We start from the raw sequence: 17458 nt of genomic DNA, 5'->3' as shown, positions 1-17458 counted from the left end.
AAAGTTTTACGCCTGTTAAAAGGAACAATGTAGCAACTCTCAGAAGATTGAGCGGAGCGCAACTTTTTATTTGGTACCTGTTTCGTTAAAAGTTCTGTTAAATACAATGGCGCTTCGCTCACATGACACTTATACATGAAGGTCAATAATTTAATTAAATGATATTCTAGAATCGATGGGTAACCAATGTAGGTCAATGAGAGCATCCCTAGAGCTGTCAAATATCTTACGATTTAATACCAGTTTCGCACCCATGTTTTGGATTCTTTGCATTTTACATATTTCAGTCTGTGCTATGCCGTATAAAATCACATTACAATAGTCCAAAATGAGAAATTACTAAAGATAAAACCAACAGTTCTGTAGCTTTCTTTGTCAAATATTTGCGAATACTTTTAACCCTAAGATAATTGATCATAGCTGTTCGACATTTCCTTTTTATATGTTCCTTAAAATTGAGAGTTTCATCCAAATATGCACCTAAGTATCTCATAACGTTCTGGTTCAATTTCATCACCATTAATGTTAATAACTTTTGTGCTACATTTATCCAGTTGCCTCATGCTGCCAAATAAAACGAATTCGGTCTTTGATGTGTTCATTTTCAGTTTATTTGCATTCATCCAATCGTTAATGATTTCAGCACATTTTTCAAGTTCTCGGATGACTTCGGTTTCGTTGTGAATGAAGGTGTGACTAAACCGTTTATTTGCAGTATGATCATCCACAAATCCTTAGACTGAAATTGTCGGAGGAATAACGTCGAACAATGTACCCGCATACGTAAGCAAATATCAATATATACAATAAAATTCCGATCAATTTTGTAAAAAAAAAAAAATAAAAAATTAAAAAACACACCAAAAAACCACGCATTTCAGGAGTTACTGTTAATTCAGTCTGATTTAAATCAGACCCCATACTCGTTATTGTTCTGTCACGAATTATTGTACACCCTGGGCGTGTAATAAACTGACAGAAAGTTAACCAAAACAAGGTCCAGATTTATTCCGTGTCAATGTATGGTAAAAGACTGAAATACAAATTGTAACAATCATAAGTACAGCATTTGAATACAGAAATCATTTTGATGTCACGAATTGCGTTCCGTAGTTTTGAAATTTGAACAGCATCTTAGAGTAAGAAAATTATGCAATAAAATATCTGATTCCTATCAAATGTCTATAGTTATTTCGCTTAAACAATTATCAAGTATAATGATATTCAATAATATTAACTATTCACTAAATATACATTCATGAAACACAGACGCTTAGAGAAGACAACGAACGACGCGCCATACATCTACATGTGGCTTACTGATTGTGCAGTTAACAAAACAACAAAGCATTTATCTCCTAACTTATGCATTGAACAGAATATTCTACATATTCATTAGAAAGTTTCTGCATACATACAAAATTACTTACACTGTAATTTCCTGAGATTTAGATAAAAAATCAGACGGAGACTGTCGACGCGTCTGCATCATGACGTAACATAAAGGTAACCAAAAATAGCAAGTCGTACCAATTCGATTCGCTTATCGCGACAGCACAGTTATCATATCGTTGGGCCCAACGATATGATAATGAGTATTGGGTCTGATTTTAATCAGACTGCTGTTAATTCACAGAGGAAAGGGTTGCCTTAAAATCGAGCGTTGTGTGTTTTCTGAATCTGTAACCTAAATTTCTACTAGGAATTAGTTATTATAAGCAGGGGAAAGTAGCTTTCCATACGTTGGTATTCTCAGTAAACAATAGATACAGTCAAATTGAAACAAATCATTGTTACAGAAGAGTATTAGTGCCACATTGGTTGGTTGTATGTTATTTAACATCCCACTCGAGAATTTTTCATTCATATGGAGACGTCACCATTGCCGGTGAAGGACTGCAAAATTTAGGCCTATGCTCGGCGCCTACGGCCTTTGAGCAGGAAGGGATCTTTATCGTGCCACACCTGCTGTGACACGGGGCCTCGGTTTTTACAGCCTCATCCGAAGGATCGCCCCATTTAGTCGCCTCTTTCGACAAGCATGGGGTACTGAGGATCTATCCTAATCCGGATCCCCACGAGATCCAAATGTCAAGAACTTAATTATTGAGTGGGTGGGGAGGGAACAGGTAAATGGGGTGGAGGAAAGGGTGGAGGAAAGAGGCAATGGGAGATGAAATGAAGGGAGTGAGAGGAAGAATGAAGAAATGAAAGGGAAGGATGTGATAGAGAAAGGGATTTTTTTTCTACGTCCCGTCGGGAATTTTTCGCTCATATTGAGAATGCTTCTTCTTTTCCCTATATGGTACCTCACCACTTAAGCTCAGGGCCGTGGAAGTGGGGGTTCTTAATTTATCGTGGCAACGCCTGTCACGACACGGGGCCTCAGTTTTTAAGGTCATATCCGATAGACACTTCTAAATACCTATTTTAACATCTTGGGTTTGACGTGCCCATGACACGAGCGGGGCTCGTACTCACGACCTCCTGGTTACAAAGCGAACGCTCTACCACTGAGCTATCGCGACTGGTCATAGAGAAAAGGAGGGGGAACAGAGAGGTAGTTTGTGTGTTTTGGGTTCCAAGTTTTTTGATGGTCAGTATGTTCTTCGTCTTCCGTTGCTCTGTTTTCTTCTTGGTTTCGATACTTAGTTAGAGCCAGAGCGTTTGATACCCCGATTTACCTTAAATTTTGAAATTTGAGGGGAGTGGGGGGTGCAGCACCCCCCTTTAATCCGCCACAAGTAACTTTCGCATTTTCGAAATTTCTATACATTAGGCCCTAGATATAGTTATGTAAAACGGGAACCCATGATTAGTGCAATGAACGAAGACTGGTGTACACTTACGCAAAGAACTGTATACATAAGCTAACACGCCTACATTTTACAGAATGTTTGGCAAATTAGGCTATTAACGTTTCATTGAATGAACCCCCTAAAATTTTAAAATTTAAGGTAAATCGGGGTATCTGGTTTAGAAAAATGTACTAAACGATAAAAGAAGCAATAAGCTAATTCCTTCCACTCCCGGAGAAATAAATGACAAAATCTTTTGATTTCTTGAATTACTTTATTGGGAGAACTTAATTTTTTTTCTCAAAAACCCTTAAAATTTGCTTCATTTTATCAATATGATAGAAAATAGTACCAACGACTAAATAGGAGACATTTTTCAAGCTCAGTCTATAAAATCCCAGACAACCCCCCCCCCCCCCCCCCTTTAAGTGGCAACCCCCCCCCCCCCCGTAACCGCAATCATTGTATCCGCCCCTGGTTACACGTTTAACGCGAATTTTGTTTTGGGCTACGAAAATGGGCTTTTTATAGACCCTGTACTGCGCTTGGTTGAGAGAGAGAGAGAGAGAGAGAGAGAGAGAGAGTACGAAAATGGGCTTTTTATAGATCCTGTACTGCGCTTGGTTGAGAGAGAGAGAGAGAGAGAGAGAGAGAGAGAGAGAGAGAGAGCTCTGCTTCTTTGTCATATAGCTGTGTGATGATGAATAGAAAAAATAGAAAATAATGTCTTTTATGTTGAATCGTCCATCCAACTTAGCAAAGACCGCTAGGCTGATACATGTACAAAGAGGGGTAACCCTAACTATGCTTGTTTGGTTCCCGCCCCATCACTACGTTTTTTGTTTTTTTAATTCGTTTCAGAAAAGAGAAAACGAAGTGGCGGGAACAGGCACCAAGCTACATAAACGAGCATTGAAAATAGTGCATTTTTTATTGTTGGGAAAGATCCATTTTATTGGGGGTTTCATTATTTTTCGACGCTCACCCTGTGACCATGCGGAAGTTTTTACCCAAAATTCCAAATACTACATGACGTCATGCCTGAGTGCTCGGAAAGAGTGCGCCATATTGAATTAAGAAAATAGCGATTGAGAGAAATCTAATATCATCCATGTTGAATGTAAAGTAAAATGCACTTTGGAGAGATGTGAATGGGATTAAGCGAGGAGTCTGATTATATTGTTCTTCTCATTTATTGCATATTATGGCAGGTAAGAGAGATTATTAGGTAAAATCTTGCAGTGACCCCCATGTTAGTAAGATTGTTTATTATTTGAAAGTGACTTTTCTGTGGTATATTGATGCAAATTTGTTACTGGTATTAGAAATTTCTTGATTTAATACAGGAAATGGTGGAGATATCCAGTGGTGCTTCTCGCAAGTGAAGGGTGCCATAGAGACTGAAGATGTCACTGAAGGTAAAAACATTCAATTTCTATTTCCGGTAGAGTAGCCCAGGCCATGCACATTCAGTAGCGATTTTAAATTTTTTCAAAGGTGACCACGAATGGAATAATAAATCTCGTATGAAAATGTAGAAATCTGGTACAAAGAAGAGATGTCTAGTTGTCTACTGTGCATATTCAACTTTTGAATAAATTACTGTCGTATTCAATTATGAAAGTAAGCTGAGACGCAGGCCTGGATTTCTCGAAAGAAACTTAGACTTAAGTCTGAGATTTTACTAAAAAGAGTTTGGTGAATGAGTTTAGCTTGCTTCAAAGGTGCTCACACCACAGGGGTCTATACGTCTACCATTACATATATTAACCATAGGGTGACGTCCTCCTCAATTTTGATAGATGGATAGATCTAGGAACTATACAGTTCTCATTTTCAAAGCTTTATAACTTGTGATATTTCCTCTTTGCGGTAACCAAGTGATAAGTCCACAAGCGTCTTGACCAAAAGGGTTTGGTTTCAATTAAATTCTCAATCAAAGCACAACCTCAAACTTTAAATATTTAACATAGGTAGTGACTGTACCTTCGCCAAGTACCCAGCATTAGAAGTGAAAATCATCAGACTCGTTGGTTATAACCTATAAAACAAAGGCATTGACGCAATAAAGAACCCTCACTGCTTCAGCCTTGACCGTAGTGATGGGAATCTGAGAATTTCATAATCGGTGATTGGTTTACTGTACCCAACTAATAATCGATTATAATCGGCCATAGAGAAATTCTATAATACAAGTCATTTAACTACTGAAAAAGTGTAAAATAAATATTTTCTACGTTTATGTTGTTGTTTCTATTGCTCAATGTTGAGATAGTGTAAATGAATATTTTCTGTTTGTATTTGTTATTCATTTACTATCTTAACATCCTTTAATTACATTTATTAAAGTGTCAATACGATTTTCCCGGATATGAATACTTTCGCTTTCATGTGCGCCGCCATTACAATAAACAAAACTTTTAGGTTAATAGATAGGTCACGGCAGGAATATTCTTCAAATCCTAGTCCTTGAGAAAACAAAATCTAAAAACCGATTATTAAATTGGAATAAAATTTTCATAATCAAGCGCTTAGAATTTGCCAACAATCGACTGATTTTTGATTATAATCGATAATTGGAACACCACTACTTGACAGCTGTGGATATATAAGTCAAAATATGTGATGCTCTACAGTTGGTAGCATCTATATTCATGAGTGAAGTATTGGAATGGGATGTAAAACATTACAAACCATTAAAACTTCAGTAGTGAAGGGCTTTCAAAATCTGCCGGTACCCAGTACTTTTACCCGGCTGAAATCGTAAATGGTACTAGCTAAAATCTTTCGTAGAGGAAAAATTTTGTTTCCATAATAATCTGGAGTCTATGTTGCCGTCGGCTCGTCCGATGTTAGAACAAAGAGAGGTGCGTTCCATATTTACATGTAAATGTAGAACGCATCTCTTTGTTCTAACATCAGATGAGCTGACGGCAACAATTTTCTAAATATAGTGTGTCTAACTTATTAAACTGCAGACTACAACCAGTGATTTTTCTACATTTTTTACAAGGGTCCTGTGGCTTTCGAATTGGGAAAAATTGTCGACATTTCAGTCAAATTGGGAAAATCAAACATTACATTATATTTATTTTACACATCTAATTTTCTAACTATTCTATCCAAATCATCATTCCCATAACTCTTTGTTAAGTCTTATACATGTACTATATAATTCACATGAAATGTTTATTTTTTTCCAAATACGTTTTCCTTTCATAATATTATTATTGGGAAAAATACAAGCTAAATTGGCAATTTTTAGGAGGGGAAAGGGCCGAAATTCGGACCCAAAATGGGCCTAAAAAATCACTGACAACTGTTACAGTAAATCAAATTGTTGTTTTTTCTGATCTGTTATTTTACGTCACAATATACATGTATGCACGTTCGACGTCACATAAACACGAGTAGATATAAAAGAATTTATATAAATTAAATTTGCCTCTATAGCAGATCTAACACCATTTGTAAAAACAATTGGATAGGTAATAGGGATCATTAAAGCGTTCGAATACATACAGCACAGCAGGCCGCTTCATATAGCGTCTCGATCTACTGTGACAAAAACGAAAGTAGCCATAACATTTGAATGGTTAGTGATAAGGCTTTCATATTTCCCATGTGCAGTCTATGCGAAAGACGTCGGACCTGACCGATGTGCAGTGCCTCAGGTCCGACACATCATTTTTTACACCGGACCGGAATGTCCGATGTCTCGGTGTCCGGTTTTGAGCTTTACTATTTTGATGCGGAGTCATTTAAATGTTTGTTATAAGTAAAAAATAGCACACAAATCCAAATACGTAAATGAATGTGATTAAAACCGCATGGACTGTCTAAAGTATTATACGGGAGGGATCCCTGGTATAGTATTACTAGTATAATAAATAAGATTCCCTTGGTTTTGCATTTTCACGTGTTTCACTTTTTTACATTAGGTTTTTCGGTCTGACAAAATTTGGTTCGGTCCGGTGTGTTCATTGATTACACAGGACCGAATGTCCTGTGTGGTCTAAAAAACTTTCGCATAGACTGCATGTGTATTCCTTGTGTTAAGACTTTTTTATGTACTGGTGCAAACCTTGACCTATTAATTTTATATAGTTGACCTTGTGGTTGCTGGGGGGTGTCAGTGTTAAACAAACACATCCTACTCATCTATAACCATCTACTTCAAATTTTAGGGACAAGCCTGAAAATGCATGATGCTTTTAAAATTCATTGGATTATTGTATTGACAAAGTGTTTAATGTTACAGCTGACATCATTTCCTGTGTGGAGTTCAACAGCACAGGTGACCTACTAGCAACAGGAGACAAAGGAGGGCGCGTGGTCATCTTCCAACGAGACAAAGCCGTAAGAACATAAGCTTTATCAGCGGGTTTTTTTTTCTCTACCCACTGGTACTGGTACCCATTCAATTGGGAGAAATAAGGTCAAAATCAAACAAATTGGGATTTTTTTTTACCAATGTATCTGCAAATGATTTCATCTAAAAGAAAAGAGAACAAAACAAGAAGTATTCATCTCTTTACAAACTTTTATGGTAACATTTGCTGTTGTGAAACAACGGATCGTCGTAGCTCTACAAAACGCGCACACTGCCATGATCTGTACTTTTGATTTAATACCGAAAGTGAACATTTTAATTAACTCCTCAATTGGGAGAAATAGGGTCAAAATCAAACAAATTGGTATTTTTTTTTACCAATGTATCTACAAATGATTTCATCTAAAAGAAAAGAGAACAAAACAAGAAGTATTCATCTCTTTACAAACTTTTATGGTAACATTTGCTGTTGTGAAACAACGGATCGTCGTAGCTCTACAAAACGCGCACACTGCCATGATCTGTACTTTTGATTTAATACCGAAAGTGAACATTTTAATTAACTCCTACAATGTTTCAGACTAAGTAAATTACGATGTAATAGCGGGTTATTTTTTGGCAAGTGAATTGGGAATTTTTAGTCTCAAAATTGGGGAAAATTAACGGTTTTTGGCATTGAGAATGGTACCGTTTATCGGTACCAGTTTAAAAAGGGGGGAAACGCTGCTTATATTAGTTTTGGAACTTGTGTTTAAGGATAGGCAGGACAGTGGCATGAAAAAGAAGAAATTGTCAATGAATTTTCCTTGTATTTGATAAAATCATAGCAAAGGAAACTTGACTCTATATGTGTTAATTAGAGAAAATAATCACTGTTCAACAGTTTGTGATATTTTCTATATATAAATCATTAACAAAAGGAAAAAACAAGAATAATGACCTTGGTAGTCCAAAGTAGCAAAATTAAATATAACTTTATTTGAAGTTAAAATGTTTTAGCAAACTACCATTTTTCAAAATATGTGTTTAGCATAAGAAATAATTATTTGTTGAAAATAATTACAATAATTTTTGAAACACAGAAAAAGTTTCCTCTTCAGTATCTTTTCAGATTTAGTTGTCAACTTGACTAGAGACAAAAATATCAATAATACATGAATTGAAAATATGCCACTTGAACCTTTTTTCACTATTGTTACAGAAACATTTCACATTGATTTTATGAGGAAATTATCAATTTATTTTTAAACATGTGAAATAATATTCGTTGGGACCAATTTTTATTGATATTGAGATATATATATGTCGTTTTACAGGGGAAAATTGCCTTACCACCAAGAGGAGAGTACAATGTGTACAGTACATTTCAAAGTCACGAGCCAGAGTTTGACTACCTCAAAAGTTTAGAAATCGAAGAGAAAATCAACAAGATACGATGGTTAAAACGAACAAATCCAGCCAATTTCTTGCTGTCAACAAATGGTGTGTATAAAAAAAAATTTCTACTGTGATATTATTTGCTCACCTGAGCTGAAAGCTCAAGTGAGCTTTTCTGATCACCCATTGTTCGTCGTCCATCTTTCTTCAGGGGCTTAAAACTCCCATTGCCCGACACCCGGGGCGAGTGATTTTTACAATCGGGCAAGTAAAAAAATAAGTAGGAACTTGCCCGTGGGAAAGTGATTTTTTTAACCACAACTATCGGTTTCGCATTGGTAATGAAAGTAGATTATCGTACGAATTAACAATTGACGATTTTTAGTCACGAAAACACTTTATGAAATAAAGGTCAAGCGCGTAAAAAACACATACATATGTGTTGACATTGCGGCGCGGGTGCAAGCATGGATAAATTTTTAACTAAAGTCAAGTGAAAAGGCTCAGAAACACATGATGACCAGCAATTAGTTGACGTTAATAACAATGAAAGTCCTGGACCTTCGGTATCAAAGCATGCGAAGTGCGAGAAAACTCAGAGGAAGTGGTGTTACATCAAATCATGGGAGGACACGTGGGTGAAATATGATGTGGAAAATAACTCAATGTACTGCATTATTTGCAGGGAGTTTCCTACTGTTGGTAATGCTAAGAACAATTTGGTTTTTTAAGGGTTGCAAACTCTTTCGCGTGGAATCCCTGAAGTCTCACCAAACCAGCGAGGTTCACGCGTTGTGCTCAACTTACTATCGCCAGAGAAACGCGATTCCCAGGGCTAAGGATATGAAGTTAGAGAAAAGTGAAATAAAGAACACAAATATTGCATAAATTTTATTATAATTTGGGTGTAAATTAAAATTTCTACCACAATGAGCAATGCTGGTGGGGCAAGTAGATTGAAAGGTTGGGCAAGTAAATTTAATCTAACCACTTGCCTGAGGGCAAGTCAGTCTATGCGAAAGACGTCGGACCTGACCGATGTGCAGTACCTCGGGTCCGATGCGACATTTTTTTTACACTGGTCCGGAATGTCCGGTTTCGAGTTTTACTAAATGTTGGTTATTTATAATAAAAAAAAAAAAAAAAAAAAAAAAAAATATCACACAAATCCAAATACATAAATGAATGTGATTAAAACCGCATGGACCGTCTAAAGTATTGTGCGGAAGGGATCCCTGGTATAGTATTACTAGTATAATAAATAAGATTTCCTTGGTTTTGCATTTTCACGTGTTTCACTTTTTTACATTAGGTTTTTCGGTCTGACAAAATTTGGTTCGGACCGGTGTGTTCATTGATTACATAGGACCGGTGTGTTCATTGATTACATAGGACCGAATGTCCTGTGTGGTCCAAAAAACTTTCGCAAAGACTGCAAGTGTTTAAAAAAATTATTTGTCAGCCCCTGTTTCTGTAAACTTTTCACATTTTTGACTTCTCCAGAACCACTGAGCCAATGTCAACCAAATTTGGCAAAAAGCATCCTTGGGTGAAAGGCTTTCAAGTTTGTTCAAACGAATGACCATTCTCCCCTGAAAGGGGAGATAATCACAAAAAATGTAAAAATAGGGTGGATTTATTTAAAAATCTTCTTCAGAACCACTGGGCCAGAAGAGCTGAAATTTACATGGAAGCTTTATGACATAGTGCTGATTCAAGGTTGTTAAAATCATGGCCCCTGGGGTAGGATGGGGCCACAATAGGGGATCAAAGTTCTATGGTACATACAAATATATCGGGTAAAGTCTTTAAAAATCTTCTCAAGAACCATTGGGCCAGAGAAGTTTACATTAACATAAAAGCTTTCTGTACAAAGTTTTCGATAAGAAAATTGCAAAGGTCAAAGTAGAGAAATAAATCGTTTCATTGCAAAAAGACAGTCACAGACAAGGGACGTACGTTTGCGGCAATGTGTTGATACACGTGTATGATTAAAAATTTTAAATGAAATGTTTCAAATTAGTTTGTTGTCAATCACTCAATAAAAATGTATATAGATGGTATCAATTCTGTAAATTGTATTATGGGTAAGAAAATACAAAGTACTGGCAATGACACTGAATTTTGGACACAAGGTGCAGACTATACTGCTGTTACCTGGAATTTAGGTTTATCATGTCACCTAAAATTTAATTTTTTTTATTGAAATTTATATTTATTCTCAACATTGCCTTTCTTTTTAAAATTGTCTACTTTATAAATGTTACATTGAGAGATAGTTGTGAAGCTGCCATTTTCTCGCAAACATGACTTAGATAGGTTATGTGTCGGATAGTTGTGTGATTAGGAATGACTTACTTATAAGATAAGATGTTACGATCTAATAGAAAAGAAATTTAAAATTCAATTATGTAGAGAAAACAAACAATACGGATCTGGACTGTATTTTCTAATATTTGATATTTATCAATCTTAACACAATCAGAATAATCACATTTCCTACTGAAATAGTCACTTGTCCCATCAGGCAAGTGTGTATTGAGTTTCACTTGTCCGCACTGGGTTTTCACTTACCTTGGGCAATTGGAAAACCATTAACGTCAATCCCTGATTATAATGTGATTGTTCTTTTGTGACTAGGATACTGATAAATACTCATATGAAATTTTTTTAGATAAGACCATCAAGCTGTGGAAGGTGACAGAGAGAGACAAACGGCCTGAGGGTTACAATCTGAAGGATGAATCCGGACTGATGAAGGACCCCTCCAATCTGACCAGCCTCAGGGTGCCCAGCTTTAAGCCCATGGAGTTGATGGTCGAGGCCAGTCCACGTCGAATCTTTGCAAACGCTCACACTTACCACATCAACTCAATCTCTGTCAACAGTGACCAGGAAACATACTTGTCAGCAGATGACCTCCGCATTAACCTTTGGCATTTGGAGGTCACTGACCAAAGTTTCAGTATCCTTTTGCCCCACCTTGTATGATATATAATTATTTTCATGACAATTTTATGTAGATATTCTTTACATTTTTTAAAGTGAATTTTGATGATCTTGAAGGTTTAATGGAGAACAGTTCTTATCATCTACTGATTAAAAACAAAGTGCAGTACATTTTATTTAAACGTGAAACGTTTATCTTGTGACTGTTATTTGACTGTTTGTCGAGATAGATGGGTCATTTTTAGTTGTGACTCCTTGATTTGGTCAGATATTGTGGACATAAAGCCTGCTAATATGGAAGAACTAACGGAAGTGATAACTGCTGCTGAATTTCACCCCCATGAGTGTAATTTGTTTGTCTACAGCAGTAGTAAAGGCACTATACGCCTCTGTGATATGAGGGAGCAGGCATTATGTGATAAACATGCTAAATGTAGGTATCTTAAGCTCTTTTTTTCCTGATATATATATACACACACACACACAGTGATCCCCCGTTATAATGCCACCCCCGCATATCCCCAAAAAAAGTTCAAAGTCCCGTTTTCCTCGCTATGTAAAATCTCGTTACAATGCCATCCCCTGCATACCGCCAACCTATTTACAAGTACAATTTGGTCAATTACCGTTATAATCATCCCCGCTAATTATCGCCAATCATCGGTAGGAAAATTTCACTGAGCAGGCTTAAGCAATTATCTGCCATTAGTCCTCAAGGTATCAAAGTTTGGAGCAGATACTGAGTTCAAATATGCAGTATTGTTTTTTAAATCTGAGTATGTCGGACACACCGAAGTCTTAAGCGTGTTGGGCATAAAACAAAAACTGGAAATCATTAAATACCCCTACCATTTACGACCACTGAACGCCGGGATTATCCAAGCTTTCAAAGCACGATGTAGTAGATAAAATTTGCTTGATTTCTTATGACAGCTGTACACATACCCCCTCCCCCGATATAATGCCACCCCCGTTATAACACCAAAATTGCCAAGGTACAAATGTTGGCGTTATAACGGGGGATCACTGTATATTAAAAGAGATAGAATAAACAGTACACAAAGTTAAAATTTTAATGCAAGCGCTTTCATTTTATAATCCTCAGGCGTTACATTTTAAAATAGTTTTGAAATGGCCTGACGTCATAAAGGCGTCCTAACATTTCACGTACATAACGACGTCATAAACGAATGAAGGGAAAAAGGTTTTTACGTTAAGCATATTATGTCATAGATAATAACAGTAAACATATTTCACAGTAAGCTATTGAGAGCCGGTTTTGAAGTCTTTCTTTTTCTCGTCGGGAAATAGTATTTTCTGTATAAAGTTTATTAAACGGAAATACACTGAATTGTCCGTGGCCACACACATCTATATGTTCATCAACTTTAATTTTTCTATATTCGGATGTGAAATGTGTTGTTTATGAACTGGAACAGTTTCACTGATATGATGTTTTCCACAGCCAGCACATGTTATTACATGTTCCACCAAAAATTTAATTTATGTATAATTCTTAAAATTCATCAGAAAACAATAAAGATTGCATATTTATCAGAATCTACACAGATTTACTAGCTTTTGATGTATCATGCGATCTCAACAGAACTTTTCAAAAAATCCTCGCAAATTGCTAGGAATAATAAATGTTTAAACAATGAGTGCATTTGTATTTTAGTGTTTGAGGAGCCAGAGGACCCCACCAATAGGAGTTTTTTTTCTGAGATTATATCTAGTATATCTGATGTGAAGTTTAGTCATAATGGACGTTACATGGTGACACGTGACTACTTGTCTATCAAAGTATGGGACTTGCTGATGGAGACCAAACCAATAGAAACGTATCAAGTGCACGAGTACCTCAGGAGTAAATTATGTTCTCTGTATGAAAATGACTGCATTTTCGACAAATTTGAATGTTCATGGAGTGGAGATGATCGGTAAATACCTTTTTATGATAAAACATAGTTTTAAATTGGGACTGACTTGGTATGTTAATTGGGGCTCCCTCCTATAGTGGGAGCCTATAGTGATCGGCCTGAATGTGCCTCCTTGCCTTGACTTTGGCAATCCCTGCAGCTGTTTAGAAACTTTCATCAGTGGGTTACAGATAAAGTTCAAGTTTGGACTTAGTTGACTTTTAATTTGAAGAGTTATGGACCTTGTACTTTGCAAATTTCAAATATTTTACAATTTTCTGGACTTTTTGGCTATCCCCTGAAGTTGTTAGAATTCACAATTTATACATGAACTTGTATCAATGGGTTACAGATAAAATTTGGTGTTATTGATCTTTTTTCAAAAGTTATGAACCTTTTAACTTGGCAAATATTGCCCCAAAATGGGGCCCATTTGTGATGCTTCCCATTACAATAATATCTAGTTGGCAAAGGTTTATTCAATACAAGGGAAGGGGGGAGCATTTTTACCTCATCCTTTAGATTTCTGATTATTGTAAACCAACTTTTTATTCACATGCAAGAAAATTTCGCGAGATCCACAAGAACCTCATTGTTGCCAATATTTCTTGTCACAAACCAAGGGTCCAAAGAAAAAGCCTGGTCGCGAAAATTACTCTCCGCGAAACAGTTTACTCCAGGTGATAATGAAATAAACTAGCCGCGAATAAAAGTTGGTTTACAGTATTGGCTGAAGTGAGACCAAAGATAATCTGAGTTATCCACAGGAATTCCAGACTTGGTGCTTGAATTCCTAGGGTGGAGTTAGTTTGTAATAGAGGGTTGCAATGCATGTTTTCTTGATTTTAGGGTGAAAGATTTTGAAACGTTTAGCTTTGGTACTTGATAGTGTTAGATGTATCTAGCAGAGTAACTGATAATTTAGTGCCAGTATACAAAATATAAAACATACAAATTATTCATATATGGAACATTGTTTTTCAGGCACATTATGACGGGCTCATACAATAATTTCTTTCGAATGTTTGACCGTGAAGCCAAAAGGGACACAACATTGGAGGCTTGTAGAGAAAACATGAAACTAAGAACAATTCTAAAACCACGTAAGGTGTGTACCGGTGGAAAGAGAAAGAAGGAAGAGATCAATGTAGACTGTCTAGACTTCAATAAAAAGATTCTCCACACAGCCTGGCACCCCCTAGAAAACATCTTGGCTGTGGCAGCCACGAATAATCTATATATCTTCCAAAGTAAAGATTAACGCAGTGAACATTAGGATAATTTAACAAATTATTTTTGCTGACATGGTGATGCACATGGAAGGTACACATTTTCTCATGACACTTGCAAAGTCCTAGACGTAGGAGCAGTGGACTGAGGAAAGAATAGCAATATTTTTGTACAAATTTTTAGTCGAGACTGGCATTGATGGTAAACAAGTGATATTCTGTGACATGAGTTACATATTCAAGATTGCATCATTCAATTGCCACAATAGTGCTGTGGATCTCAAGTGGCAACAACCATGCACAGCTGTTTTGAAACGTCTGTCTTAGATGACCAAAGCCTTCCTATGTCTGTATTGGTGCATTATGTATTGCATTGTCTGTAGTGTTAGGCCTGTAAATCTGTGGGTAGAATAATTTCTAGTCACTATCCCCATGCTCCGCCTGGCACAGACATTTACTGAATCGAGGTGCAATAAATGCCATGAAGTCTCTTGCAATTGAAGGAGGTGATGAAAATTTACAAAAGCATTCCTTGAATACTGTCACAGCATTGGTGATCTTGCCAACATTTAATATTTTATTATTTTCTGCTAAACTAAATTTATTTGCTCAATATGTAAAGTGCTGGCATTCTTATTGGTAAAATTGTCTGTTTCTGTTCTTAGAAGTACAAAGACATCATTGTAGTAAATGGTTCAGAAGTTGTAAAGATGACTGATGAATTTTAAACAATGCTTTATAAACTACCATTCCATGGAATAGATACAATCGGTTCATACAACCATCAAGTCTTGTAGACTTGTGATCAAATACTCCCTTATCTTCAGTATACTTTATCAGTTCCTACACCTGTATATGTTTTCTATGAAATAAAAAAAAGAATCAAATTGTAATGGAAGAATGGTTGATGTAAATTTTATGTGTTCTGACATTGTCCAACGTCTGTTTTACAATTATGACAATAATGTCAGGTTATAAGATGACCTGAAGAGATGTTATTCAATATTAAAATATTGTTACTATATCGAAAGTGTCGTTTTTCCAACTTGTAATTTTCCAAGCTAAAATTTCTATATGAAGGATATCAATACAGTACTTTTACTAAGGACTAGGTAGTGCATGTGTTGTCTTTAAATTTTAGGGCCTTGCCATATACAATTCTACATGTATAGTGGGTGCTCTGTCTGTTCGTCGGCACTAACTATGGCACACGATAACTTAAGTATTTTAACGTCAGCACTATATATACCACTCAAAATTTGATAAGGATCACTAGGTTATATGTGTGTAATTTACCACTAACATAACAAAAGACATAAATTTGACTTAGAAACGTGTTTACTCAGGTTATGAATGAAATTCATGAACTTTTATCAATATGGAATGCTTGAAATCTGATAACACCAAAAGGCATTTCATTACAAAAAGTTAACAGCAAACCAGAGAAAGAATTGCACAGTTTTTGGGGATAGTCCATCATTACACTTAGTCGATGAAGTGTCAATACCGGGTATGGCTTCCCCTTGCATCAATGACGGCTTGACAACGTCGAGCCATGCTGTCGATAAGCACCCGGATGTTTCCAATGGGAAGGTTGTTCTACTCATCCACGAGGGCGTTTCCGAGCTCTGCCAAAGTCGTGGGTTGTGCTCTACGGCGTGAAAGGGCAACCTGCAGCATGCTCAATCGGGTTCAAGTCCGGCGAGCGCGCTGGCCAGTCCATACGGACAATTGTCTACTGCTGAAGGTACTGCTCCACCACCCTGCGCGATGAGGACGGGTGTTATCATCCATCAGGATGAACTCGGGGCCAACGGCACCAGCGTAGGGTCTGACGTAAACATCGAGGGTCTCATCCTGGTACCGCACCCCCGTCATTGTTCCTCTCTCCAGGACATGAAGATCTGTTCTTTCATCCCTGCTGATTCCACCCCAGACCATGATGGAACCACCACCATAACGGTCATGTTCACTGATGTTGTAATCATGGAAACGTTCACGTTGTCGTCGCCACACTCGGTGCCTCCTGTCTGTAAAGTCCAAACAATACCTGGTCTCATCGGTGAACAGAACTTGAACCCAATCGTTCTGTGTCCAAGTGACATGATCTTCAGCCCAGTCCAATCGCTCCCGCCGGTGTCGAACAGTCAGAGGGACTCGAACGCATGCCCTTCTCGAGTTGAGACCAGCATTGTGAAGCCGATTCCGTGTCGTCTGAGTGGACATTTTCACCCACGAGGCGTTCATGAGGTCGTCACGTAGGCTGGTTGCTGTCCAGAAGGGATGGCGTCGTGCCTGAAGAGCCACAAAATGGTCTTGGCGTTGGGTTGTCGACCTCTGACGACCACCCCCATGTCGATGTGCTGCTGTACCAAAAGTTTGCTGTCGGTTCCAGGCCCTGTTTACAACGCTCTGGCTGACGTTTAGTGCATTTGCAACGTCACGTTGTGAATAGCCAGCGTCAAGCATTCCAATACATCTGCCCAGTTGTTCTGTCGTCAGGCGACGTCTTACATGTTGAGGGGGCATTGTGTTGATAAACGTAGTGTAAACACTCAAGTGAGTTTGAAATTTTAGAAAGAATCAGAAACCGATGCCTGAGTGAAAATCGTGCAATGGTAGCAAAAGCATAAACTGTGATGAGAAACGCATTTCTCATGTCATGAAATGCACGTGCAAGTTTGTTGAAGACATTTTTGATTTCATTTCGACATAATATTGCCAGTTATGCAGTTATTAATTTTTTAAACAGAAAAATATCTATGATCCTTATCAAATTTTGAGTAGTATATATTCAAACAAATCAACACAAACTCTACTACAGAGAGGTTTTTAACCGACTTGAGAAGGTTT

General features: G+C 37.2%; 1 protein-coding gene and 1 long non-coding RNA gene across 2 annotated transcripts; one reads left to right on the top strand and one right to left on the bottom strand.

Annotated features, from left to right (window-relative positions):
- Nucleotides 1–992: 992 nt before the first annotated feature.
- Nucleotides 993–1553, bottom strand: LOC130050201 (uncharacterized). Its single transcript, XR_008798617.1, has 2 exons — nt 1431–1553; nt 993–1033 (listed from the first exon to the last, which is right to left on the bottom strand). It is a non-coding gene; the product is annotated as an uncharacterized LOC130050201 (long non-coding RNA).
- A 2051-nt stretch (nt 1554–3604) lies between these two features.
- On the top strand, nt 3605–15629 carry LOC130050199 (serine/threonine-protein phosphatase 2A 55 kDa regulatory subunit B alpha isoform-like). Its single transcript, XM_056149425.1, has 8 exons — nt 3605–4009; nt 4145–4216; nt 7060–7157; nt 8448–8613; nt 11183–11473; nt 11726–11890; nt 13136–13397; nt 14361–15629. The coding sequence occupies exons 1-8, from the start codon at nt 4003–4005 to the stop codon at nt 14635–14637; spliced, it is 1338 nt and encodes a 445-aa protein (XP_056005400.1). The 5' UTR covers nt 3605–4002; the 3' UTR covers nt 14638–15629.
- The last annotated feature ends 1829 nt before the right edge of the window (nt 15630–17458 follow it).

This window comes from Ostrea edulis, chromosome 9 (genome assembly GCF_947568905.1).
Source record: "Ostrea edulis chromosome 9, xbOstEdul1.1, whole genome shotgun sequence".
Lineage (NCBI taxonomy): Eukaryota > Metazoa > Mollusca > Bivalvia > Ostreida > Ostreidae > Ostrea > Ostrea edulis.
This window is presented reverse-complemented; position numbering and strand designations above follow the sequence as displayed.

Excerpts from the sequence above, each read along its gene's own strand:
- LOC130050199 (XM_056149425.1), top strand. Across the intron at positions 4,217-7,059 it reads GACTGAAGATGTCACTGAAG|CTGACATCATTTCCTGTGTG; the intron begins GTAAAAACATTC and ends TTAATGTTACAG. Across the intron at positions 13,398-14,360 it reads TCATGGAGTGGAGATGATCG|GCACATTATGACGGGCTCAT; the intron begins GTAAATACCTTT and ends ATTGTTTTTCAG.